Source organism: Dromaius novaehollandiae, chromosome 16 (genome assembly GCF_036370855.1).
Source record: "Dromaius novaehollandiae isolate bDroNov1 chromosome 16, bDroNov1.hap1, whole genome shotgun sequence".
In the NCBI taxonomy this organism is placed as follows: Eukaryota; Metazoa; Chordata; class Aves; order Casuariiformes; family Dromaiidae; genus Dromaius; species Dromaius novaehollandiae.
The window spans coordinates 16,712,056-16,739,142 of NC_088113.1; the positions used below are offsets into that span (position 1 = coordinate 16,712,056).

The window sequence follows — 27,087 nt, forward strand, 5'->3', positions numbered from 1 at the left end:
TGAGCAAGAGGCCCAAAGTCAAAACCAAAGAAAAGCAAACATGAGGAAAAGGGTGCTGTGCTTTGCTCTGAAAACAGAGCTGTGCTGCGTTCCCAAATGCATTGCTCTGCCAAATGCAGTTGCATGGCAGAGGCTCAGGCCCCGGGAAGGTGCTGCCCCTGCAGCTCTGGTAGCGTGTAGCTGCAGTTGAAGGTCGAGGCCAGCGAGGAGAAGCAATCTCTCGGAAACTAAAGCCACCCCATGATTCCTCGTTCTGCTGCTCCCTCCTCAGACCTCTGTGCTGGGGCTGCAGGCAGAGACATTCCTCTATTTTCACATCACCGTCTGTCACAGCAAGGCTCTGCCGTCGTGTAAAACACTGATATTAACACCAGATCTGTGCGCTCATGTTTTGACCGGCAGTATGGGTTTGATCCAGATCAGGCATGGGCGAATGATCATACTTCTGTCAGATCAGCCAGAGCTATGATAGCATTTATGCCAGCTCTGTGTTTTTATGCCAAATTTGTGCCAACTGTGGCAAGACAGATAATACTTGATATGGCATAAAGCAAAAGTGGCACAGACAAATGGTACCTAATCCAGCAAAAAGCTTGCTGAAAAAAAGTTGACCGGGCAACATTTTGCAAACAAATTTGAGATGGCAGAATGAATTTTTACTGGATCTACACATTGCATTATAGGACCGTGCCTGTTTTGATCTGGTACTAAATGCCCTAAAACTGGCTTTACTGGATAACAACCAAAGATTTTATGAACCAAGGCCTATTTGCTCATGTCTGTACCTTCTAAGGGTTCGTGGTAGGGAACCCTGAGCTGCCGTACCTATTTCAGTGCCATGCATGGATCGTGGGAATATATAGCTGCTTCCAGTGCTTCTGAGTTCCTTGGTTTAGCACTCGTCGCTATATGCAGGCTGCAGTGCTATTTAAACACCCTGGCTTGTTTGGGTTACTCAGAGATCTCCAGCACAGTGCTTCGCTGTACATTTTACAAATATCTTGCTTCCATTTCCTTATTAAATAAAACAAAGAATGAAATCATAAGACATTTTGTTTTTAGCTGTAAGCGTTCTGTCCTGGTTTTGGTGGTTTTGTTGTGAATCACATGTTGTGGGTAACATACCCATGTGTTTTTGCAAATGGGATCTCTGAGTGATCCCACCAGGAATGCACAAGACACGTAGCTCACACAACTCCGTAGTAAATTGCTAGAATGGCACCTGGACCATGCAGTCAGCATGTGAGCAAAATCACGTCAAACAAGTAGCGTCTGACGGGTCAGGTGCCTGGAAGCAGGATATGAGCTATTCAGTATAAAATGTCCTATTTCAGCTCCTGAGGCGGTATTACTGTTTGTTGATTTATTGTGACAGAAATGCTTAATTCTGTGCCCACACAAAATGTCATCACAGCTAGTATCAATTTCGTACCTCTGCAGGAGGATCCTGGAGCCGGACTAACACCTGCTCTGCTAATCACGGGCCGCTTAGGTCAGTGTCAAGCTTCACTGGTAGCAGTATGGGCACATTATACTGCTTCCTTAGCTGTGCATATTTCTGTGCATTAAAAAAAAAATGTGTTTTAGTGCTGTCAATCCGGTATCCTCAAACTTGTGTCCCCAGCACTGAGGGACAAGCTGGGTAGGCATCTAGCAAGTATATAGCTACAGAAACAACTGTGTGGAGAAAGGCTGTTTTGTTAATCAGCCTTCTGACTTATTTCCAAATAAATATATTTATTTTAGAGCCACTGTCTGAACTCATCGTCCAAAGACTATACTGATAACCAGATGTCAGAAACGTAATTTTTTGTTCTTTCAAGCTACTCCCCAGTAACTTTAAATAGAAGAATCAATTCTCTACAGAGAAAGGCTCTTCTATTAATAGCACTAGGAGATCGTTTCAGCATTTGAAAGGAAGAAATTACTTGTTTTCTGTGTTTTTAGTGCTTTTTAAAAAATATTATGTTACTTTATTGTGCAGACAAAGGTGCCTGCCTTCAGAGTTTTAATTACTGGGGAACATTTTTTCTCTCTCTTTCCCCGAGTTCAAGAAACAAAAATAGTGAATGAGACTATGTGAAATGGCTTAAAATAAACATCTTCAAACAATCTGGTCCTGTATGTCAGTTCTTTTCTCATGCTTTGATAATCTCTTCTCAGTTGTTGAAACAGATTTACACAGATTGCCTAGGAGGCTTGAAGATGATTGAAAGGACTTTTGCTTATCCAGTGGAGTGAATTGCCAATAAGAGGTGATATTCTGAAGGGCAGCCTCAAGAGATTTCCTTACTATAAGGCATAAGGGGGAAAATTTGGCCAGTTACACTTCCCTGGTCTCACATTCTAAGATCTATCCTCATTCATTTAGGAAATGAGATGAAAAAAAGCCTCAGGCTTTCTGTCTTTTCCAAATAAACTTGGTTATCTTCTTATGTAAAACACTAAGAGGACATTCCAAGTGGCAAAGAGCTTTATACACAGCTTCACTTAAAGGCAAAAACATAAAACATGTTTTGTTCTGCAGTCACAGAAATTTCAGTCATTTATTATAATGAATGGGCAATGTCAAAGGAACATATGGTATTTTTAGCTCTGCTTCATTACCGAATGTGGTAAACCAATTCTGAACACTTGTAACGTCTAAAAGCTTTCTCTGAGAAGAAAGACTTTTCCTGCATAGTCTTGATTAAAGTCAGACTTTTATTGTCCAGAGGATCAGTAAACAGCACTGAGCAGGAAGAGAAGACTGCATGCAGGATAAGTAGTCAGGTCTGTACAGCTAGTGAAATGATAGCAAAAACACTGAACTGGGTGTAAAAGCAGACTGCAGTAGAGAAAGGGAAGGGTAGCCCCGCAAGAAAGGAAATCGTCTGTGATGGGGAGACGTAATTGCATTGCGACAAACTCCTTGTCTGACCTTACATTCAGGCACTTGAGCTTTATGCTAGAGGCAGACAAACTCAAGCTAAAATGATTAAAACAGGGCAAGAGAAGGCATAACAATAAATGCCCAAAAATGCAATAGAGCTGACAGGCACATCTGATATCAATTTCCTCTGTTAATGTGTTTCACCACATTTCTATACTGTTATGTTTGCATATGAATCCATTCGACCTGCCAGTGATTTTGGCTTATCCTTGACGAAGTCGACCTTTCCTTCTTATTCCTATGTTACTGCACAGGGTCATAAGCCAGGTTTGATGTGCTCTGCGCAGTAGAGACATAAGCCAAATGGTGAGAGATCTCCCTTATCCTAAATGAAGTTAAGGAATTTCACAACAAAGAATGGACTTCTGCCCAGAGCCTGCCCATTGTTTCTAAATATAGTATTATAGGTAGCTCCAAACAGAGAGGTAATTTGGATATAACTTACACTGTATAGAAGGGAACAGGCGATGATACATGTTAGCCTGCAATAGTGTGGATCAGCCATGGGCGCAGCCCGGCAAAGCGCTGCACACCCCTCCGGCTCTCATAAAAGCCTCTCATGAAAGTGGAATTTAGAGTTTCCTGGAACATCATAGGATCAAGTCCAAGTTATGCCTAAGACCAATGAAATTCAATATCATCATTACACAAAACAATCCACAAAGTCAACAGCAGTCTGAAGTCTCTGCAAACACTGAAGGACAATGGCACACAGTTTGAGACAGGGTGATACAAAAATCTTCAAATATCCTAGTTTTCATTACACTCGTAAGTAATCAGTTGCTACAGCTAAGATAGTGTCGCTTCCCCTATTAGCTCCCATGTAGGTTCCTGGCACAAGGAAGCTTTTGGGCGAGTTTTGTGGCTTTTTGGCGTTACAGCCCGGACCGCTCACAGGGCCCCTCCTGAGAAAGCAGTTATTATAATATTGTGGGAGGGTCTTTGTTTCCAGCTCTCAGTGACTCATGCATGCAGCTGAGAACACAGCTCAAATATGAAAGCTGAACAGAAACTGAGAAGGGGGAGTAGTTATTCTACTTCTTTTTCTCTTGGAAGAACTAAAAAGTACATAAATTTAGGTCAGACAGGATAAAAATGTTCCATCTTTTTTTTTTCCCCCCTTCCGTGATATTTGGATCTTGTGAGACTTTAAAAAAACAGGCCCAAGATATGCTTAAGCAAGCAAGACTCTTATTTACTTGTTTAATAACAAACTCAAGTGTTGAAATAACAATTCAGTCCATATTCTATGCTGGTTTTAAAATAAAGTTTTGTCACAGATCTGATCATCCTTTTTGCATCAAAATGAAAAAATGAGGAAACAAGGGCAGACAGTTCAAACATTCCTGCTGAGGAAAGGGAAACAATAGGAAAATATTTATTACAAGATTCCTTCTCAAAAACATGACCCGAATGAACATCAAGAGCTGTTAGGAGACCAAAGAACTGCCTGGGACTGTTTGTTTTAAAAAACATACGAATTTTAACACTGTTGCCACCAAAATGAATGGGAGTTGTCTGCATGAAGAAGAGCAACAGAGCCTCCTCTTGAAATGATCTCAATTCTGGAAGCAGTAGTTATTTATTTTTTTGCATAACCACAAACCAGCAGAACAGAAGTTTAATTGTGTGCTCCCCAGACATTTCTCAATATTGCAGAATCTCACTCATTTTTTACGTCATTACATTATAAATTAAGTCCGTAAGTCTACGACTGGGGCAATTGGACCTTTTCATAGAAAATGTCCAGGACAGGATTTTGGTGAGTCACTTTTGTACGAACGTGAAGCCCAGTACAGAGAGGGCTGCTGTACCAAGGCAGATCTAATCTGCTCCACGTGCAGAAAGCCAGCTCCTACCCCAACTTTGCCTTGACCAAGACAATTTCCTATTAGTAGGAATTCTGGGCGTAACTCAGAGTTGCTACAGCATCTGCTGTTTTACCTGCGGGTGATCTAGGTTGGCAGAATGATCCCTGGCGGCACATCAGCCGCATGGCGATGGGTATGGAAACCTCCCGGGCGCTCGAGGGCAGTGTGGGGAGCCTTTACCAGTGCTGCTTACCAGTAGGCATTTAAAACGTAAAGAAAGCCATTTCTCAGCAGTTATCTTTTACATCTGATTTTAGCGTGGGGACCCTGTGTACCTGCTATGAATATGTTTATGTGCTACCTCCATAATCATCTGTTTATTCCAGTTCAAAGTAATTCTTTCAGAAATGCTGTCAACACTGTAGTCATTAAAGATCACATTTGTGCATACTATTGCCTAATTTACCTAAAAATAGTAACCATCTGCAGGCATAATGTTGAGGTATGTCTAATTTATGAGAGCTTTTTCCACAACATCCACTAATTACAGTATCTCTGAAAATTCAATCTAAATATTTTGGGGAGAATAAAAGGAAAAGGAACTGAAAATTTAGCCAATTAATATCAACAAGTCCAGAAGTTGTAAAATACACAATTATATATTTAAAATGTATAGTACTCATATATTTATGTTTCAATACAAAAATAGAATGTGATTGCATACATTTTCCATATATAATGCCCATGCTTTGAATCTCTAGGATGTCCAAGGAGGTTAGGAGGACTGCAGACCCCTCAGCAGCACCTCGCACTGCATGTTCCCTCCCGGGTGCAAAATACAGGTGTGTTCCTGGGATCACTCAGCCCTGTCTGTCCAGACAGTACTGTAGCTAGTCCTGCTGCAAACGTTAGTCAAACTCTGTGTCTATTATCTCCATTTCATCCATCAGGGACATAAAGCATTTAAGGATCAAGTAACGTATCCCAGGCAAAAAAAGTCTCAGCAACAGAAACAAACTCACTGAGCTAAAGCCTATTTTGACAATGTTTTCATTATTCTCTCAGAAATAGCTGAATGGGTCCCAAAGGAGTTATGTCTCATTACAGAAACCAAAATCTGAGAAGACTTCTAACATAAAGTCTCGTGTTTGAGTGAGAGTTCATTTTCATATGTAGAAAGGTTTGCATGTAGTGCCCGTCTGTAACTGAGCACGCAGATGGCTGCGCTGCTGTCCGTTATGCATTCCTGCACGTACAGAGAAATGCAATAGTAGCTGGGGCTCCGCATACAAACATGCACATATTTATAAGGCACAGCTCTCAGCATACACATTTTTACCTGTTTGAATGTGTATAGAGTTTAGTACAATCATTTAGTACAATTAAAAACAAAGACCTGATCTTGAAAAATCTTACATTAAAGCATTGGCCTCTCAGGTTTGTTTCGGATGTTGCGTGGCAGGTTTTGACTCAAAGCATTTCTAAAAAATATTTCACACAGAGACCTCTGAAAAGAGTTTTAGGCTGGTACGTGCTTACACAACTAGCAGAGATATTGGGAAAAGGACAGGTCTAGCTCTATGCAACATTAAGGTATATGTGTGCGATGAAAGGGGTAAAACCAGAATTAGGGCACAAGGCTTGGTAGCCTAGACTAATGCCTTAACAATACCAGGTTCCCAGGGGACCGGCTGGCTTTAGGCAGAATCTGTGGAAATCAGTGAAATATTAACAAAAACATTTTAAAGTTGTGTGCAAGTCTGGGCTCAAAGCTTTTCGCTGTTAGACGTGTTTTTTCCCCTTGAGAATGGCATGCTGTAACTGCAGTGGCATTGGTGGCTCTTCAGAGTTTGCCGGTTGGTTGACAAAATGGAAAAAATGTGATATAACCCTCGGACCTGCGGCATTCGATATGATTCCCATCGCAATTATAAGGGAACAGCAATCGTCAGTCAAAGATAACTTACACCAGCACTTATTGTAAGTAAATATGGCACTTCTGGCCATTGCTGGAGATGTCCATATTTCTAATTCATGAATATTTTAGTACTAAAAATTCAGATAGTTAGATAACTGTTACAGTTTTTACTTGAAAATAATTTTTTGTGGAATACAAGCTTTGTGGCAATTTCTGCCAACCTTTCCCTTGGGATTTAGAATGACTTATATAGTGGTCTTAAAATACTATGTGACCTCTGCAGTTGTTGTAAGCAGTAACATACAGCTCAACTAGCCCACAAAGATTCTCCTTCAAAAGAATGTGAGTACTGAAATGTAATTTAAGACATTTCTGTTCCTTTCTTTCAAATGTAACCTCTTTAAGCAATTATTATGACACATTTGCTGATAGCAACAATTGTCTAGTTAGTATGGAAAAAACATTTCATGAAGTCAGAAATTAATACTAAGCCCAGTTCCTGCACTGAACCACATGAAGACTCGCTCCAAATGACATCAGTAGAACTCTGGTTAAATGCAAAGCCCTTTTCCCACTAAATTCAACACACTACTGACTTTAGAAATGAACAAACTAAATGTATCTCAGCTGCGCGTAGGTCATAGTAGATTTGTTTTCTCCTATCACAACCAGAGCAACATTCTAGCAAATGTGACGTTCTCATTACACTTATTTATTAATTTACGCAGAGCAGTTTCACCGATCAGTGCATTGCAAATCTCGTGCATTGCTTTCCTTTTTTTAGTGATAAGATATCTTGCTGAAAGGCTCTAGGAAGACACATGCCATTTTGGCCATAGAGAAATATCATAGACAAACTGACATCTTAGATAAGCTGTAATACGGGCTAAAATGTGATACAAGCAAATTTTCAATTTACCATAAATTTAGGAGCCAAAGTCTTGCTGAAAGTCAGTGACTTTCAGTGTCAGTGGCTCAGAGGAATTTGTATGAATGTTTAAGGGCTTTGAAGCTCACAATTTAGTAGGAAAAATAATCTTTGTCCTACCTCTGGAAAGAAAAGAAATTCTAAGTTCATTTCTGGAAGGATTGTTGTTTGGTTGGTATTTTTGTTTTTAAAGAACAATCTCGTTTCCTTTGAGCCTTGTAAGGAATGAGATCATTTTCTGCCAAGTTTAAGAGTCCCTCAGATCACACTGCCTAACAAATAGCATTCCTCTTGCACGAAAAGGAAGAGGCTGTTGAGTCCTCAGCACCAGCTGTTCACAGATCCACTGCTAATGGGCTGTGCTACTTGCTAATGCAGACACAGCTGGCAGAGTATAGTAGTAAAAGAAACAGCAGTTACTTTCATAGCTGTTCTCCCTGCTTGGCTGCTGGGTGACACAGAGGGTTAATGAACAGACATCTTTGCTCTTCTCCTGCCAAATTTTCATTTTGTTGTTTGCATGTGGGATGGCGTCTCTCTATTGTTCTATTCCTCGGGCAGGGCAAGGGTTACAACGCGGTAGTTGAGTTTTCCTGGCTTCAATAATACAAGAAAAAAACATCCTGGAATTAAGTCATTCCAAGAGCTGTACTGGAAACAGCTTAATATATTTTGAGTATTTTTCATGTTCATTCCTTGCTCTAAGAGGTCCTACCATTCCTCTTAGAAATAGGTTGTGGGCTTCTCTTCACACAGACAGTGATAATCATTACAGTAAATTGATAAGCACTTAGTTCTTTTGGCCCTCGACCACTAAAGGGTTTCATTTTAGAAGGCACATTTCTGTCTTAGCACGTTGAGGACTGTTAACCAGAGCGCATCTATTTGGAAGCAGAATCTCAGTTTTTAGAGTACGGACCCACAGGAACTCATAAATTTTTAAACATACTCCAGTGTAACATTTAAGCATGTTGCAGTTTTGTTAGATTAGTGCTTTAAAGCTCTCATCTGAGCCTCGAGATACTGCCACGGTAATGAGCAGAAAATGTTAACTTTAACGTGGGATGTAACAGGTGAGAACTGCCATTGCCATAGGGGACTTGGTGCTGTCTGACCCTCTGCTCCAGGTCTATGCACACATGTGTTTATTTTCAAGGATGCTGAGCGCAACAGAGGATTTGCAATACCTGCTACTGAGGATTTAGTATAATTGCCTCTCTGGAAAATACTAGTAGATAGTGGGACAATTGGATCTTTATTAAAGTATTAAGCTCCCCTTAAAGTATTTCCAACACATGTACCTCGTATCTACAAAATGTTATATACTGTTATGTGCGGCAGACCATCTCTAGAAAGCATCTCATCATTCATTCAGGTGATACGACATCCTAAGAAAGGTTTCATCACAGTTTACATACCAGCCAAATGCAGAAACCGCTGGCAGCTTTCTAACAGTTTTACAAGGAGCCAAATTGGACACACAACCTTTAGACAAAAGCTGAATTCAGTCACTGTATTTGTTTTCTAGCCTACCTTTCTTTATAACTGTTTTGTGTTAATGTCATATCTTTGTAGCCTAAGTATTTCCTCTTCCAAATCTCTGCTATTCTATGTATCAGGCTTGGAATATGTGCCAGAGACCATCAACTAATGCACGTTTGTTGCCAATGGCTGTAAGAAAAGTGAAAGTGCAAAACAGGAGGAGTGATAAAGGGAAAAAAAGGCAGATGGTCTTGCATTTCACAATGCAGGAAGGTTTTTTATCTGCAGTAGTGTCCTTAAAGAGTGACGGAGCACCAGGGGGAAACTGTGGTGTGTTCCAGGGAAGAAGTAAATTATGCATTAAATTACCTGGTTGTAAAAGTGCATAGGACATGAGAATTTGGTTATTTCTCTTATGTGCAGGGTTGGGCTAAAAATAAAAGTGAGCTTAAAAGATATAAAAATAAAAGAGATAAACAAAAGAAATAAAAATATAAAAGAACTGATTACGTGTTTGGCAGCCATGGGCTCCCATAGACCGAAGAAAGGCTAAACAGGTAGTTTCTGGGGCACAAATCCCGGACAAAAGTAATGCACCACTCCCAGTTAGCAAGGATGGTGCTCTTAATGGTTGACTTCCCTGGACGTTATGTCTCCATCTAAATGTGACTTCTAGCAGGGATTAGTAGCAGCAAAACGGATTTGCAGGTGCCTCCTGGAGACAGCACAGGGTACTGTTTTGGGCTGCAGACTCCCCGAGGAAGCTATGAAAACATCCTTTCAACAGGTTTGCAGCAGGACTACAGCTAATTAACATGTGCAGGTGATCAAACACTGTCCTGTAGACCAGACAACTGCTTTGCTAGTACAACTACACGGCAAAGCCTAATTCAAGCCACTCCTGTACTTTCTGAGCTCGGCCTCCTGCCGCCCTGCAGAACAGCACCTCTCAGAAAGGCTGGGGGAAACCGCCCAGCCCTGGGAACTTGTAACGCTTGCATAGTACAAAACTCTTTTTAGATGCAAGATGGACGAGGCTTGGTGCGCAGCCTTGCTCTCAGAGGCAAGGCTCATCTGACTTTGTTGGAAGGGGTTTTTGTAAATCTCCGGAGATGCTGCCCTGCCTGCTGCCCGAGCAAGCTCTTGCTGGGTGGTGTGAGACACGCAAACGTCAAGCTTCCCCTCGTGGAAGAAGATACTGTGCAGGCTCGGGTGATTGAATTAACTGTGATTATATAGCAATCCCTCATTAGTCTCATTTTCTTACTGTTATTTAGCTCTTCCTTACCCAGGTAGAGCATGTTGTGGGTTCCTTCACACAAACATTGAAAAACTTTGTTAATGAGCTGCTAATGTCACACTGTGCAGTGTAAATCATGTGAAGTGCTATGGGGACTTGACACAATGATCCAAAACCATGAAAGGTTCCCGATTAATTTATTTGCACCTTCGCTCATACAGCAGTAATGCTGTTAAGGTGATATGGCAACTTCCCGAAGGAACAATTTCTGGAAGAAATCACAAATCTCAAGCGTAGAAAGTATATCTTTATCCAAGAGATTTAGCTGGAGTTGCCACTCACATGCTCTCTTTCCTTTGATAAGTATAATCTGTTCCCCCATTTATTTCAGCTAAAGCTGGTTTTGAAATCCAAATTCTTTGAAGGGAGGCTCAGCATGGCAGAATAGAAATAAACTTCCTTGGCAAGCACAGCCCCCTCCTACCACCTACAAATTATGGCTTGGGTATTTTTTTCCCCTCCTTCAATTAAAGAAAGACGTTAAATCATAATTTAACATAAAGAGCAGTGGAAATTATAGAACAAGGATAGGTGGAAAACAACACTTGAGTTTGAAGTGAAAATGGAAGCTCAGGCTCTGGAGACCACATAAAAGGTAGCAAGGCAAGCACAATAACTTGCATTTTTATGCAGGGAAGTGTAAAAACCTAATCAGGATTTATGTTGCCTAGCTAAAAGGAAGGTGATATGGCCCAAGAACAGCTTGTGTTCAGTGGAAGCTGAGCTCAGAGCTGTTTTGCGTATAGTGCTCATAGAGGACTCCCTTCCCCTTTGTCATTCTGCCATTTTTCTTAACATTTTCACTTTGCCTTCATGTATCTCCATCAGTTTGAAGCCTGCAGAAATTTATTAAGCCAGATTTCCCCCCAAGGTAACTCGATGACTAACACAGTTATCATTTGGATGAACCTGGCCAGCTATCTGTCTGCTTTTTAAAGGGACTGAACTATAGGGTGAGATGAAATCCAAGGCAAGAAGTCATGAACATAAAGAATTGCAGTTTTGAGGACAGAAAGATAAGAATTCAAGCCATTTCTACCTATCCTGTTAACCATACAAAACCTAAAAACTTGAATAGGTAAATGCCTATTCAATCTCAACCTTGTAATTCTCCCTTCTTTGCTTTAAAATATTTCTGATGTAACAAATATTATTTGTCAGAGCAGCAACCTATGTCACCTCAGCAACTGTGCATCCAACGCTTAGGTAATGATTGCATGGAAAAATGTACTACAGGTGCCTTGCCTTTTCCAAATAACCAAACTGGTAGGAATTAGGTTTTCTGTTTCACACAGGATTTTGTGCAATTTTTTCCAAATCAAGCCAAACCAAAACAATACTGAAACATTTACAGCTCCAAATACAAATGAAATACTTCAAAGAGTAAATAAATTTCAGGTGAAAAGCTTTCATTTTGATAGAATCAATTTTTTTTTGTTCTCATTTCTAATTTTTATTTCTAATTTCTAATGGTCATTCAAAATTGGAAAAACCAAAATACCATGTTTTCAAAAAATTGAAATGGAAACTTCAAACTGGAGCACTCCAGCACACTTTTCTTCTAAAGGGAATCAAGAAAGAGAGCATGCCTGCAGAGATCCAGGTGGCAGAAAACATTTTTATATCAAGGACAAGCTCCATCAGAAAACATCTACCTAGTGCAACAAAAAAGGCTCTTCAGTTTGAGTCTGGCTCTTTGGACCACAACAGAAGTGTTCAAAGGCCCTCCTAGCCACAAACAATTTACCCCTATCCTGCAGATTCAGTCATCGCACTTAGTTTCTTCCTGCTTTGGGGATGCTAAATGAAGGAATAGAGGTTTATTCCTGCCACCAGTTCTCCCTCCCAAAGCTTGGGATAGACCTTGCTCCAAAACCCAGGAAACCTTTCTGCCTTCTTCCCCATTCATGTCCCTCTCACTAGATGAAAAGTATGCTTCGTGTAGAAGTAAAGTACCCTTTGTATAGATTGCTGGGTTTTGGTTGCTCTCACAAGTGCTGGGGTTGTATGATTCAGGAGTGACTAGTAGACAGGAACCCTTTAAAAGCTCAGCTCTTCCTCTGACATCCTCTTTAGCATCATTTTTAGAGGTAGATACTAATTCTAGGCAGCACTGAAACTTAACAGTCATAAAGTTACCTCTATACCAAAGGCCTGAGAGGTCATTTTGATTCTATTCGCTGTCTCTACCCTCTGGCATCGACCAAAGGGAGCCTCTTTTCATTTTTTAACTCAGTACCTGAGGTGCAAAGACAGATGCAATGGCAATAAAGGAGAGAACATGCAGAGCTGCATTACAAACCAATTCATCAGAAAACAGAGCACGCTTGCCTTACAAATTTGCCTGCAGCTCTTGTCTGCTGTGTTATTTTTAAACTGCCTGCAGGTTGCAGATTTTTCAGTGGCCCTTCTCCTAGCAGTGTACGCAGGAGATTTAGCAAGGCACAACTTCCATTACCATGAATTGAATTCGGCTAAATACCCAGACCATTAAAATGCAGCCTTCTTGATCTTCCCTGCTGCAGTCTGCGTATTCCCAAGAGAGCACTCCAACCCTCTTACAGCCCCTCCGTAGCAAGGTTACTATAACTCAGCGTTAAGGTCCTGATGCGTCCAGCTGCCAACAGCAGCACATGGCGCACGGCCCGCAATTGCTGTGGTCATCAGGCTACAGTCTCATTGACTCATCACGAGAACGCCAAGAAGAGAGACCCAACCGACTAAGCCGTATGTTCCGCTTCACACTGTTATAACCTAGGCAGCAGCATCTCAGGGCCAAAAACATCTGCGGTGCAAATGAAGGCTAGGCGCAGGCATATGGCACTCCTCCGTCACACATCCAGGACTCAAACTCCACCATACTCCCAGCAAACCTGCCTCACTTCTGTGAGCATTTGGATGGGACGGAGGCAGGACTGACCATCAGTAAACAGGAGAGCTTTTAGGGGCAGAAAAACTAGGCAATTCCTATGGAGAAGGAACTAACAGGCAGAATAGTCTTTTTATGTTGCTGCAATATTTTAAAGAAGAAAAGGAATAGGACACTGTTCAGAAATGCTGATCATCCACAACTGCTGCTGAAGTAAACAGAAGCTGCAGATACTCAGACTCTCAGGGGGATCAAGCCCTGCGGCTAGATGTAATGAATATTACAGTTTGCTTTCTCCTCTCTGTTGCATGGTTTATTCTGCAGCCCAGAGCAGAGCCTGCTAGTTCAGAACCTCTCTCCTAGCCTGACTGGGGATGTCTCAGACATCAAACCAGTCCCACTGCTGGCCAGCGTCAGGAGCCCTAGGAATTACCCCAGCTAGTGTGGTGAGAAGCACTTGTCTGGCATGATCAGTAAGGGAGCAGCCACATTCATTCACACTCATTTCCATCCCTCTCACACACACAGAGTAGATGACAACCGTATGATGTATGAGAAGCTTGTTTTGGACCTGAATCTCCAACATCACAGGAATCACAGGATGGCTGAGCTTGGAAGGGACCTCTGGAGATCATCTAGTCCAACCCATCTGCTCAAGCAGGGTCACCTACAGCACATTGCACAAGATAGTGTCCAGAGGAGACTTCACAACCTCTGTGGGCAGCCTGGTCCAGTGCTTTGTCACCCTCACAGTAAAGGAGTTTCTCATGTGCAGATGAAACTTCCCGTGTTTCAGTTTGTGCCCATTGCCTCTTGTCCTGTCACTGGGCACCACTGAAAACAGTCTGGGCCCATCCTCTTTACACCCTCCCTTAAGATATTTGTTTACATTGATAATATCTCCTCTCAGTCTTCTCTTCTCCAGGCCAAACAGGCCCAGCTCTCTCAGCCTTTCCGCATAGGGGAGATGCTCCAGTCCCCTAGTTATCTTTGTAGCCTTACGCTCTCTCCAGTAGATCCATGTGTCTCTTGTACTGCGGAGCCCAGAACGGGACACAGTACTCCAGATGTGGCCTCCCCAGGGCTGAGTAGAGGGGGAGGATCACCTCCCTTGACCTGCTGGCAACACTCTTCCTAATGCTCCCCAGGATACCCCTGGCCTTCATGCAAGCCTTTAACCCGAACAGGGTACAGCAAGGACTTGCAACTAATTTCAGGAGACAAAAAAACAACCAATCAAACAAAAAACCCCAGCAAGCTCCAGTCGGAGCAAACCTCTTGGGCCCCACAGGGCTGATGACCGTCTCCTCACAGGATAGTGTGCGACTGACTGGCCTATTTGAGCACGGGCGGCAGAGCAGAGTCTGACTTGCCTGTGATAGGTGGGGTTAAGCTTAAGGTAGGTTAAGCTTGTGCTGTGGGTTAAGCTTGGATTAAGCTTGTGCCCCCTTGGTCCTGTGTACAGTCTCTCTCATCCTGCCACATTATGCTGCTAGTTAAGCTGTTGCTCATTTCTCCCTGCTGATTCGGAGGAACCAATCTGGCTCTTGGCTGTTTGTATTTCATAGACATCGTCTACGTAATTGCATGGCCTGGCCCCAGGCTATCAGGCTCCAGGAGAAGTAACCGCATTATTCCACCATACAGTTAGCATAATTAAAATATTGACTGCAGATTAAAAAATGTGCTGAATATTTCAGAGAGAGGTTGGAGGGTTGGCAGGCCTCAGCAGCTTGCTGGCTGCCGAAACTGGCTGATGCTTAGGTGTGCCTGTTACTCCGGTAGTCAGGGCTGTACGTGGGAACTGCTTTTTGTGCTTCAGCTTCTTATCTCCCAAGCAGCCAACCCACAACAAAGGGAAAATGAACTGACTGGGAATGAGGAGCTCCAAAAGCCTCCTTGTGATTCATATTGCCAGTGAGACCATTTCCTTGTTATTTATGACTTCAGGACATCTGTCTTACAGTGTCTCTGTCTATTTTTATTTGTGTCCATCTCTCCAAATGCACAGTGTAGGCACTGCATATGGTGAGAATGTACCAGGTGATAAAACCATTTGCTTAAGAACTCTCTGTACTATGTGAGAAACATTAATAGAGCTAAAAAAGCCCATGAAAACCTCCGTTGGAACATTTGTTTTAGCTCCTCTTCCCTCTCTGACGTTTGAGCTCTAGCTGTACTTCAGAGGACCGCAGCTTAAGTCTAAAGGGATAAATCTTTGCATCTGCACAACCAACAGGACAGAGGGGGATGGAAGAAATGCAGTTTACAGGGCTGATCAAAACTACAGAAACAACTGATCACTGCAGAGTGCCTAGGGAATTCTTAGCGCCTTTGCAGCATCTCCTCATTCTTGTTCCTAGGGGAATATCTGGGACAAAAAACATTGCTAGAGATGCACAGGTCTGGGTTTGAATGCTCTCCTGGTTCTGCCCAGATCCCCTGTATCTGGCAAAAGTGGTGAAGTGATCTCATGCTACCAGTGCTCAATAAAACATGCGGGTGATGCCAAAGCCACTTTGCAGACACCTACATCCTGAATGAAATGCAGCAGGATCAGCAACTTGCCAAGATACTGTTTTAAATCAGCTGCTTATTTAATCCTCCCGTACATGCTTGAGAAATTCCTGGGATGGTAGGAAGCGTTCAAGCACTCTCGCAAGCAAAGACAGGGACGGCTGAGCTGAGGCTGTCCTACTCCACAGTCATTTCCAGGGATAAGGTTCAGATTTAGTCTGATCTATGACTTTTTTAAGATCAACTAATTCTGTGAACATTTCCCTTCCTACTCAATGGTTGTCACAAGCAATGGCCAAATGCTATTTTCTGAGGCTTCCATTACAGCTTGAAAGTCACCATAATAGCAGATTAATAGCAGATCCACTTTGTGCCATTTTCCATTCTCATTGCCATCTCTGTAATCAAGAGCAGCTCTACTGCATCCAAGCTTATTTCTGTGATACTTCTCGTTTCCGAATATGCAGTTAGGAAAGGAGCAACCAATGATATCTTGGCAATCTAGCCGGGGTCCATAGGCTACTGCCCTCCTTACATACTAGGGTCCTGGCTAGTTTCTGTTTTCTACTTCTTAATACTAACCTCCAAACTGTAATTCATAAATATAATCTTTGGTAGACACTGTTCTTTCGAAGGCAAAAATATATTTTAGGTATATTTTAAATATGTTTTAAATTTAAAGACCAAGATAAACCCCAGAAGAATGGAATGAAAGAAAAGATGCTCCAAATTCACTAGAATTTAGAAATAGAAATTAGAAATTCTAAATGTAGAATTTTGAAATAGAAAGAAAAATTCACTGGACATGCACAATGAGAGGGGAAAAATTGTTACAACCTTTTCTCTGTTCTGACAGCTAATATGGCCAATTTTTTAGTTTGTCTCCACTTAATGATTCATCTCTATTACCAGTATTTTCAAAATTAAATGGAAGAGGAGAAACTTATTCATTCCCTTGCTGGGTTTAAAAATCTTCCAAAATTTGTTTCCTGTTTACTTGTATATCCCCACCTCCATGCTGTGATTTAAGCATTTTCACCCTGTTAACTTAAAAACAAAGCCTAGAAGACGCATAGTTTTTATCTTGTAGTCATAAAGCAATTTATGATAAATGCTGCTGTTCCAGAGAGAAATGACTTGGAAATGCACATATGTTCATAGCTCCACATTGCTCATTTAAATTATAACTGTTGGAAAAAAAAATTGTCATTCAGCTTTTATTCATATAACATGTCTGACAACTGACAGCAGTTTCTCTTTTAACAATTACTGTATTGGTGCTCACATACCAATCTCAGTGAGGCCATCAATATCCCCATTTACAGACCTGTGCTGCTTTCTTTCATGGTACTGGCTAGCACACAACTGTCACTAGTCAGTATGTATTGTTTCATACAAGACTTGTTTATAAGCAAAACTAATAACCTATTTTGAAGACAAACTATTAAAAATGCCTAAATTGCTTTTCCAGCTGAAGCATTATCTATGAGTTCCTGTGGCTTGGCTGGACAAATGGCAAAGAATTTTCCACTTCACTTCCTCAAGGAATACATTTGCACAATAGTTGTCGGAGATTTTACTTACGTAGCATATATCAGACAAGCTATTCTTTTATATAAAAGATTTGCATTAGTTCACACAAGTCCATTAGCACAAGTGAGGAGAGTTCATTGAAAAGGCAGCAATATCCTGTGGCCTGAGAACAGAATTAGAGGCTGGGAAATCAGAAGAGCCCTTAGCTTTCTCACACTTTCACTCAGCTTTTCATAAAGGCTTTTGGTCTGAATTTTTCTAAAGGAACATTAATTTTACATGTTTACCTGGAGACTTTATTGGCCTTATTTACAGATGCGTTAGGTTTCTACTGCTCCTGCTAAAGCTTTTGGGAGCTCCTGGCTCTCTGTATTGCAGAAGGCTGCAAAGCAAAGCTACACACAGCCCTTGGGGGATAGTAACACCATCACCTCCGTGAGAAACAGGCACAGACAAAGTCGGGGGAGCGGTGGAGTACCACAAGGGGTGCACAAATGCAGCACATCCGCTTCTCCAAGCGCCTGGAAAATAACCCTGACAGATCCTGAGGGAGGGCGGCAGAGATACTCTAGTATTTGGCATCCAGACAGGTACTGTGCAAGACTGGAGTCCGGAGAGCAGCTGGGAGGAAGCACCAGGCTGGCACGACAATGTTAAACGTCTCTGTCTGGCTTCTCTCAGCCTGGCCACATGGTTTAGCAATGCAGTGACTTTCTTTCAAAGCCTTGCACTGCTTGACCGAATGCTCCTTAGCCAGGTAGCCGCCGTAAGCCTTCCCTTATTAAGTCTATGCTGAAGGGCACTATCTAACCACGAGCTCTCCTCTGTCTTCCCTGCTCAGATGAGATGGAGCAGTCCCCCGCAATGCGTTCTGACTACTTGGTCTCAGGGATTCGAACTCCACCAGTGAGGAGGAACAGCAAACTGGCAACACTGGGCAGGATCTTCAAACCGTGGAAGTGGCGGAAAAAGAAAAATGAGAAGCTAAAGCAGACATCTGCAGGTAGGATGGGAATGCAGATGGCAGCAGAAGGCAAAGCTTTGCTTGGGCAGAATTTGTTTACATTGGAAACATTAAGGATTACCCGATCTAAACTTCATTCAGAGATTTCAGCACATTATAGATTAATAATGTTTAAGCCTAGAAAGGGCCTTTATAGTCTGATTTCCTATATAACACAATATAATACATTTCAAAGAAGAGGTCAAATACAGGAGCAAAGCATGAGCTTCAACACAGACTGCTTTTCATGGACCTTCTCTTCTCCAAAATAGGTTACATTTATGGCCCCACATATCATCACCCCTTTTGTTTGGGGTGAAGATTATGTAGGTCACAGTAACATTACGAAAAGTGACAGGAGGGAGCTACAACATGTAAAATGCTTTCCCTCAAGCAGCTGTCTCTGCAGTGATGGAGCAGCTGAGAGCAGCGCATGCTCTTGCTCGTCGCCAGCAGTGCCCCAAGAGATCAGCAAAGACAAAGACTCACTCGCCTTCTCCTAAGATTTGATGGTGCAACTCGCTGCACTTGCCCAGGCGCTCTGGAGCGTCACAGCAAAAGAAGCCGCTTGCTGCGGCAGCTCCGATGCTGCGGTGAACAGCACGGAGGCTACAGTAGCCCCATATTATTCTGTGTGAAATTATTCTGATCACCCAGTGTGATCAGGCAGCAGGTTAGGGCATAAATCTCTGCTCTACCTGTGGGTGATTACACTGTTGTTTTAACAAAGGAAAAGGCACAGGCAGGCTGACCGGTCACATCGATGTTCTCCAAAACAAAACCCTTGCAGTTCTGTACAAGCCCGCTGCAGTCAAGAGTAGAGAGAATTTCCTTGTTGTAGCTTTCTCACTCAGTTTTATGCATACCCTGCTGCTAACTGGTGCTCTGTGTCATGCTACAACGTCTTGCAGTGTTGGAGAAGAAGATGACAGCGCGGCAAGGTCGGGATGAACTCATTAAGAAAGGCCTCCTGGAGATGATGGAACAGGGTAAGTAAAAATTCTCATCTCTCTTGTCAGAGTCTTTTTCCGGACAACAGGAAACGTAATTGCAAGAGAAGAGAGCTGACAAACAAATAAAAAGGAAAACCTCAAACACAATCAGGAAAATTCAGTATCTGAATTAAGCAGTCGTCTGTTCAAATTCCTGCCTGCTGCAGTCAGTCCATGAAGTTTGATTTTTGATGTTTTGCCGTCTTGAATGCAATTCCAGCTCCACTGTTTTTATACATTGGTACAAATATGAGCTAGTACCTATGTTTTATGCAACTGCTTTAAACCTACCTAAATCCAACTGCCAAGAAACTCTGTTAAAGCTGGTGTAAATATAAATGTAAGCATGTGGATGCATTCAGCAGGGAAGCTAGCAGGTAGAGTCCCATGAATCCAAATCCTATAATATGATACTAATCTGATGTTTTCAGCCATCTTTCTGGTAAAACAAGTTTGTGAAAAACATATCATTCTGTCTGTTTTTTCATCACATGGAAAAATGAAGCATTTGGTAGTGTCGTTTTAAAGCTTTCCTAAGTACGAACCAGGTTCAGCAGAAGTCACTGAATGAAAGATGATAGAGTCACAGCACGCCCAAGGACTGTGCTCCTGCGTATTACCGCCCCGCAGCCCTGACAGACACTGCTATCTGATCAAGGGGGACAGAGATCTGGAGGAGCATCCTGCGAGATCAAGCGAGCTCCCAGTGCTATGGGCGATATTCCAATTGCCATTTCCATCTAAAAAGAGCTAAAAACAATTCCATCTTTACTCTGAAAACTTCATAGCACAAAGTACTATTATGAAGGCAGATTGGCCTTTTGAGTTTGACCAATCTGATAGACAGAAATGATGTTCTTTGAAACTAGTAATTGAGTTTCTTTGTATAAAAGAAATCCCAGGCCTATAAATAGCCTGCAGGACAACATTCAGTGACAGTATGCTGCAGTGTAACCGAGCAACTGAAGAGTCAGAAAAAGAGCATTTTAAACAGGATTTTTTTCTTCACTGCAGTAAGGCAATTATCGTATTATTTTATTGGGTATCTTTTAATAGAAGTTTTATGTTCAAGACATAAAATCTATCAAACCATCAGCTTATTCTAAAATGGAAGTTTTTAAAAGGTTCATTTTTAATTCCTGTCCATTGAACTGTTTCTGTCTCTCATTATTCTGGACAATTATTTGCCCTATTAGCATAGTAGCACTACTGCATAGAAAAATACATATTCCCCAGTTCTGCCAGGGGTATGGAAGCTCTCAGTAATCCATGAATTTGAAGATATGGGTGATTAGAACAGTGCGGAAGAACAATAAAAAAAACCTGTAGAGCACATTAAAAGGTAATAATAATAATTGGAATAGATTTTCCTCATCATAAAGAAATATTTGGGAAGAAAATATAAGACGCTAAGTTGCCAGATCATTTTAAAAAAAAATCATTAGAATAAATACATCTAGTTCATGAGGAGTGATGATGAGCTGTGCTTTTAAATGACAGCTACAAGCAGACTCTCTAGGATTTTCTTCCTACCTGTCCGTAACACAGTTGCACAGAGCTCCTACAAACATCAGACAAATTTACAGTACCACCCTGCTGCCCAGGAAGGAATGGATGGCTAACAGTCAGTTGAAGGACATTGCAGCAGCCTGCAAGTTATTTTGCTTTACACACAGAGTGTCGTGAATCTCCAGGGTTATTTTATTGTATTATTAGCAGAAGCAGCTTATTAATGGTATCAAAAATTGACCCAAATAATTCTCAGTAAATGATTAGTGCCCTACTTGGACTGAGCTAAAGTGGCAGCAGTTTCAAGGCTAAGTCCTCATTTATGCAGTAAGTTGCAACTGTCAAAGCAGCAGTGCTGTGCTAAAGGGACTAGAGTAAATCCTTAAATCCCTCTATTTCATCAGGCTCTACTCCACTTCCAGAGAACTGGGTTGTGCTCACTTTCACAAAATAGTCCAAACAGGGATGAAGCTCAAGTCTGAGAAATCTGGAAATCTGCTTCATGCACTTCCAACAGCTGTGCCGCACTCCGGTTTCGAAGCGTACGGCTGGTGAGGCGGCCGAAACCCCAGCATTTGGAACTGGACTGCTTGGCTCTGAGCAAGCCACGCAGCTAGCGCAGAATTTGCATCCATCTGTGAGCTGCCCAGGGTGAAACCGTACCGTCCTTGCTTCGGTGATGACTCATCCTAACAGGTTATGTCACCCTTTCTCCTCGCACAACCCCAAGACACAGCTGCCCAGACACGCTGCGCGGCAGCAGACGGAGCTGCGCTGCCTGGACCCCCCTGCCCCTCGCTGCTCACACAGGGCTAACACCAAGCCCCCCTCTGCTGTCGCCTCGCGCTCACAAACACATCCTACTGCTCCTTCATCCCACCGTGGCTGGGAAGCAGCCTGCCTCTGGCAGCCTGCTGTGGCTTGCGTTAGCTCCCAAACCCCGAAATACGGCTTCACTCAAGGGAACCTACTTGCATCCTAGAAATTGAGGGTGCAGGATCTGCAATATGGTGAGATTCGTTCCCAACTAAATGATGGCCCTGCTTCTTCTTCAGATCACTTTGCAATCCCCAAGACTCTCTGCTGCTTTCCTCACTGGTAGACCTAAGGTCTGTACTTTCTCCTGTCCCCTGCCTATCTCTAAAACACAGCGTTAAGACCCACTGCAAATCAAAGCAGCGTACTCGCATCGATTTAAGCGTGAGCTGCTCGTTTCTGACCAGGAGCATCACTGTTGTGAGTCCCAGACACTCCTCAATACAAAATTCTCCAACAGGGCTCTCTTCTACTTGTCATTACTTCATTGGTGATTACACTTTCCATAGGCAGGGATGTAAAGGAACTAGTATCTGTCTGCAGCTTTACTGTGGCACAGCTGTCAGCAGCTTGCCGCTCTGACGGATGCGAGCAACTCGCAGAGCAGAGCTACCTCGAAAACATTTAGGGAGCTTTCCCCCATATTCCTCCTCATTGTGAGCACAAATCTGATCAAATTTAGCTGCAGTTAAAGCACCGAGAGATAAGAGCTGCCTGTCAAAGGACGCAGGCAGCTGTTAATACACCAATGGTTATGTATAGGCTGGCTTCACAATGAGCTGAAATGTAGGCAATGAACTTTTTCCCCCCTCCCCTTTCCTGTATCATAGCAACTGTGCTACTGCAGGGGCTATTTTAAGAACAGTAACTTTTCACCAAACGTGATTATAAGGCAGGCTGGGTGAGCTCAGCTTACAAAAATACTGCATCCATTCCACAGCATCGCTGGGCCAAAATCTGATCCCCTCACTCAAAAGGGCAGTAAATTACTCTGCAGATTGCCTAAACAGTATTGAGAAGGAGGTAGCTGTGAATGCTAATTATTTTAAATCAATGTTCAAGAAATTTGTCATGATATCATTGCAAGAGAACATAGCCCTGTCAGGCGCTTCCAGAAAGGAGCGTCTAGGGCTGAGAAATACAAGCGAGGAGGTCAGGGGTGGACAGCAGACCTGTCCGTCAGTGCAGAGCGCTGGCTACAGTGGGAAGTAATTGCTTGGGTTTGCAGCAGTGATGTTGATTTTGTAAATTTTGAGACAGTCAGGAAGTAAAAGAGGATAGTTTGTATTCTGAGGAATCTTGCCTGAATAGGAGAATACTAGAAAAGCTTCAGTCATCAGGATGCGTACAGCTGCAGGGATCACTGGCACAGAAATCTTTCAGACTAAGCAAAGAGAGCAGTTTCTAGGTCTGCATGAAGAGGGATTTGAATTTCTGATCAGCTCAATCACACAAGACACGCTTTTGAAAGCTGAGGAACTAATACTGTGCTCAAAACCTACAGTCTGCCAGGAATATTAGCAGCTTTGTCTTCATTATGGCTCCAGCGTTTCTCTTGGGGCAGTCCTCGATGGCAGTGTGTCGTGCATAGAGTCCAACACAACTCTGACATGTCCAACCAACCTGAGCACGTGCTGCACCATGAGCTCTGCTTGGGCAAGGAATTCCCAGCTCCCGGACACCTCTGATTTCCCATACATGTGCCCATCCCCAGCACAGCAGATGTTTTCAGCACACAGTGGACTTCTTGTACAAGTACAATGACCATTTGTCCAGGCTGCTGGCTGTCCACAGAAAAAGATGTCCTGTCTAGAAAACTGGTTGGATATTAGTACCCAGATGGGGTTGCCTCCACAAGTTGTGCATTACAGATGCTCAGCACTATTAGAAATCAGATGCTGCAATAAGACAGATCACAGTCCCCTGAGCACTGCGACATTACTAGCAGCTTTTAGGCACATTCTTCTAGAGAGGATAGCAGAGAGTTTCAGCTTTCACTGCTCATGGTTTAGTTAACATTAAATTATTTGGTGTTTTAGATACAGAAGGCAAAGCCTGCACTGGTGAGGATGCCACAAGAGCAATGCAGAGTGACCCTCCCGTTCCTGCATGCCAGGCACTTGCCTCGGAAGAGGTGCAGCAAGAGAGTACGACAGCAGCCACAACAAATGTGACCTCGCTTGGTGAGGAGCTGCACTTGGATGAGCTGAAAGAAGATGCAGGTATTGGATATAAAATATTAAACAGAACATAAAATGGTAAAAAAAAAAAATTTTTTTGCTGAGCTGCTGCATGAGGAGCCAAATATGTCAGTGTATTAGAGGGTCAGAGCACCTTGTTCAGTTCAGTGCCCCCCCTTCCTAGGCTAGCAATCTGTACTTAAAAACAGTGACTTCTTTAGACTGCTACTGTACTGAGGGACCATACAAAGCTGGGCGTAATGGGATTAGCTGGATTATGAGACAATCCAGGGTTGGCATGGTGCCCCTTTGGTATTAGCAGTTACTGCTGTGAAGATGAAACAATTTACTCCTAAAAACATTTCTCAAACTTCCGTGCCAAAGCTGAAGTTCCTTGTCCTGGCATGGGAGAACAACGTCCGTGCACACCCGATACTGTCTATGTCATCACCTATCTACACCATCCTGAAATTACCAGAGCAGTTCAATACCAAGGGCAAAGATAAACCCTTATCAGCTGCTAAACCAAGTTCCTTTCATGCAAACAAACATCCACAAAACATACCTCAGCTCAGACTGCAAACCTGAGTTTTGAGTTTGTTTCACAACAAAGCAGAGAAAAGCTGACATAGTGGACTGTTAGCTTAGCTATGAGAGTAGGGACCATCATCCAGCACATAAGCCGTTAAGGCACCCAGTGTGGGAGGCACAGTGAGGCAGATATGGCCTGATTGCCCCTGTGCTCCGGCAAAGTGCAGCACAAGAGCAGTTCCTTGGATCAGCCAGGGACAACAAAGCAGCCGGAGGGTTTCCATTCCTGACAAATAAGAAATGCAAAGCTGAGGCAACCCATGCTTTATCCTAGTTTTGTGAGGAGTACAACGTAGTGATTACAGATCTTCCTGCCCATCCCATCTGGCTGATCTTTATGCCTTCTCCATCTGCCCTGGCTGTCTTTTTTTCTTCATGCCTCCTTCACACCCTGAGCTCCTTGGGGTTCAGGCCCCCAGCCATATTCACCAATCCCACCCCTACTTGCTGGGGCTCGCTAGGCCACACTGTCTGCTGATGCCTTCGCACTGCTTCAGCAGCTCCTAATGGAAACCATCCTTTGAAGGGTTTTCCATTTCTTAGCTTTGTACTTTCCCACTTCCTTCTCCTCCTGTCCTTTCCATTCCCATGACTCATGAAATTTTGTTCCCTTTTACTGTTTTGCTTTTATATAATGTTGCTTTTCTAAGCTACCTGGGAACGGCACTTCTAGCTCCACTCCACTCTTAATTGCTTTGACAACAGAAACTCTCTCGTCTCCCAGCAAGTACCTTTCCCTTTTCACGACTGCTCATTGCAAAGATTTTTTTAAGCTTAGCAACACCTTTCTATCACTTTCTTCACTTCAACTACATGTATTACTTCATTAAGAAATATCCCAAAACAGATTTGCTATATGCGGGCTTCTAGAGATTTCCTTTCCCTTACTTCTGTCTTAATATAAAGATGAAAGAGAATTGGACATTGACGGCTTCTATTAACACATGCCCTTATTGCTCTTTTCCTTTCTCTCCAAACTGCAGCCTGCATTGCTGTATTTGCTTTTGTATCACACTGAAAATTTACTGGGGCAAGACCCATCCGTCTCCCTGTTCTTTCGCCCAGTGTTTAGAACAATGAGATCCAGATCTTGACCAAAATCCTTCAGGCACTACTGTTATTAGGAATAATGCATTTTCCAGAGCATTCCATTCTATATCCCTAAGCAAATTTCTCTCTGTACTTCCAGTTCTTCCGTTGGGGCAGGACAGATTATGCTGGAAAAAATGGTGCAAATAAGGTATCAGGTACTTAACATCATGGCTCTGCAAAGCATAGTACTATAATTAAAAAAAAATACCTTCTACTCCATTTTCAATGGTGGATCAAGGCTTTAAATTTTATTTCTGAATCATCTCTATTTCTTATGTCCTTTTCTAATGAAGCTAGTTCTTTTTATTGTCTCCCTGGCATAACCTTTCCTGTCTTCTGCATTTCCTCCCTTATGAGATGTATCATTTTTCCAGCCCTGAGAAAATAGCAGTGGAGTTACATTCTCCTGTCTCCCTGGTCTGGGAGACTCCACTCCCACTTGTTGGAAGTCCTCCTACCTCCTTCATCAGCGACCTCTGGCTTCTAAAATAATTATTGCCAATCTATTCTGCCTGTGCTAATTTTCCCCTGTCTGTGCATCGCAGCCTTCCTCCCTCTAGTGTGTCTACCTTAGGAAAGGCTTTGGGTGGGTAAGCTCTTCAAAATTGTCAGAGGAAAGGTGCGAAGTTTATTATAATCCAGGCCCAATTTAGTAGGGGTCCTTCTACAAATTTATTTGACCAGATAGAAACAAAATGAATATATTTGCTATATATTCAAGTCCCTACATTGCATTTCATTCTGAGGATGTGGGATGAAGGCCAGGGAGAGGAAGAGGAGGGAACAAAAGGAAATATTTGTAGAGACCATGTTTGGCTAATATACAGAAAAAGAGCAGCCTAGGCAGAGACAGGGCAATTTTTCCCACCTAACCTAGCCAAGGGGCTTGGGGGCTCTCCCAAGGCAGGATTTCTACCTAGAAGCGAGGTGGCATTTTGACAAGTGGCACTCCATGAATAATTAGCTACTCTGCCAAGGAGTCCAGTGCTCAGCCCTTGAAATATTTTCAATAGGTTGGTATTCACCCCACAGTATGAAATCTGTTAATAGGTTTGTGTACTCAAGACTTAGGTCTGCCTTCAGACTCTGAGTCAAAAGCACACTATTATTAACAGAAACAACCACATAAAAAAATAAGGAAACCGTTCTTTGCAGGGAATGTAAAATGGACATTATCAGACAAGAGCACACAACGCCAGTTTGTTTTCATGGTAGCAATCTCTGAATAGGATGGAGTTCAGAAACCAGAAGGTCTGTTTGACTGCAGCCAAGTGTCGTTTGGATCAGCGTTCTCTGCAGGCAAGGCCCCACGGGGGCTGCTCACTTTCATTTGTGCTAAACGGCACCTCGAGTCACAGGGAGGCCTATTGACTTCAGTGAGGTTACTGGCAGAAGAAAGTATTGTTCAAAGCTTCAGAATCTGACTAATTTTCCTATTAAATTACCAATACCTACTGGAGCTCTTGATCTTTTTCTAATGTAACTCATTAGTGACTTGATTTTTCTCTAACTTGATTCCAAATGTTGTCTTCCATGCGGTAGGCACAAAAATACACAGTGATGCTAGCCTAGAACAAAGCATTTCCCTAGGAATGTATATCTAAAAGAAAACTT

General features: G+C 42.6%; 1 protein-coding gene across 3 annotated transcripts in view; it reads left to right on the forward strand.

Moving 5' to 3' along the window:
- The window catches only part of PHACTR3 (phosphatase and actin regulator 3), a 114,078-nt gene that overhangs the window by 43,729 nt on the left and 43,262 nt on the right, over window positions 1-27,087 (forward strand). For all 3 annotated transcript variants that reach the window (XM_064521584.1, XM_064521585.1, XM_026105335.2), the window contains exons 2-4: window positions 18,132-18,293; window positions 19,205-19,282; window positions 23,650-23,832. In XM_064521584.1, the coding sequence (XP_064377654.1) occupies window positions 18,132-18,293; window positions 19,205-19,282; window positions 23,650-23,832 (423 nt within the window). The remainder of the gene's footprint in view (window positions 1-18,131; window positions 18,294-19,204; window positions 19,283-23,649; window positions 23,833-27,087) is intronic.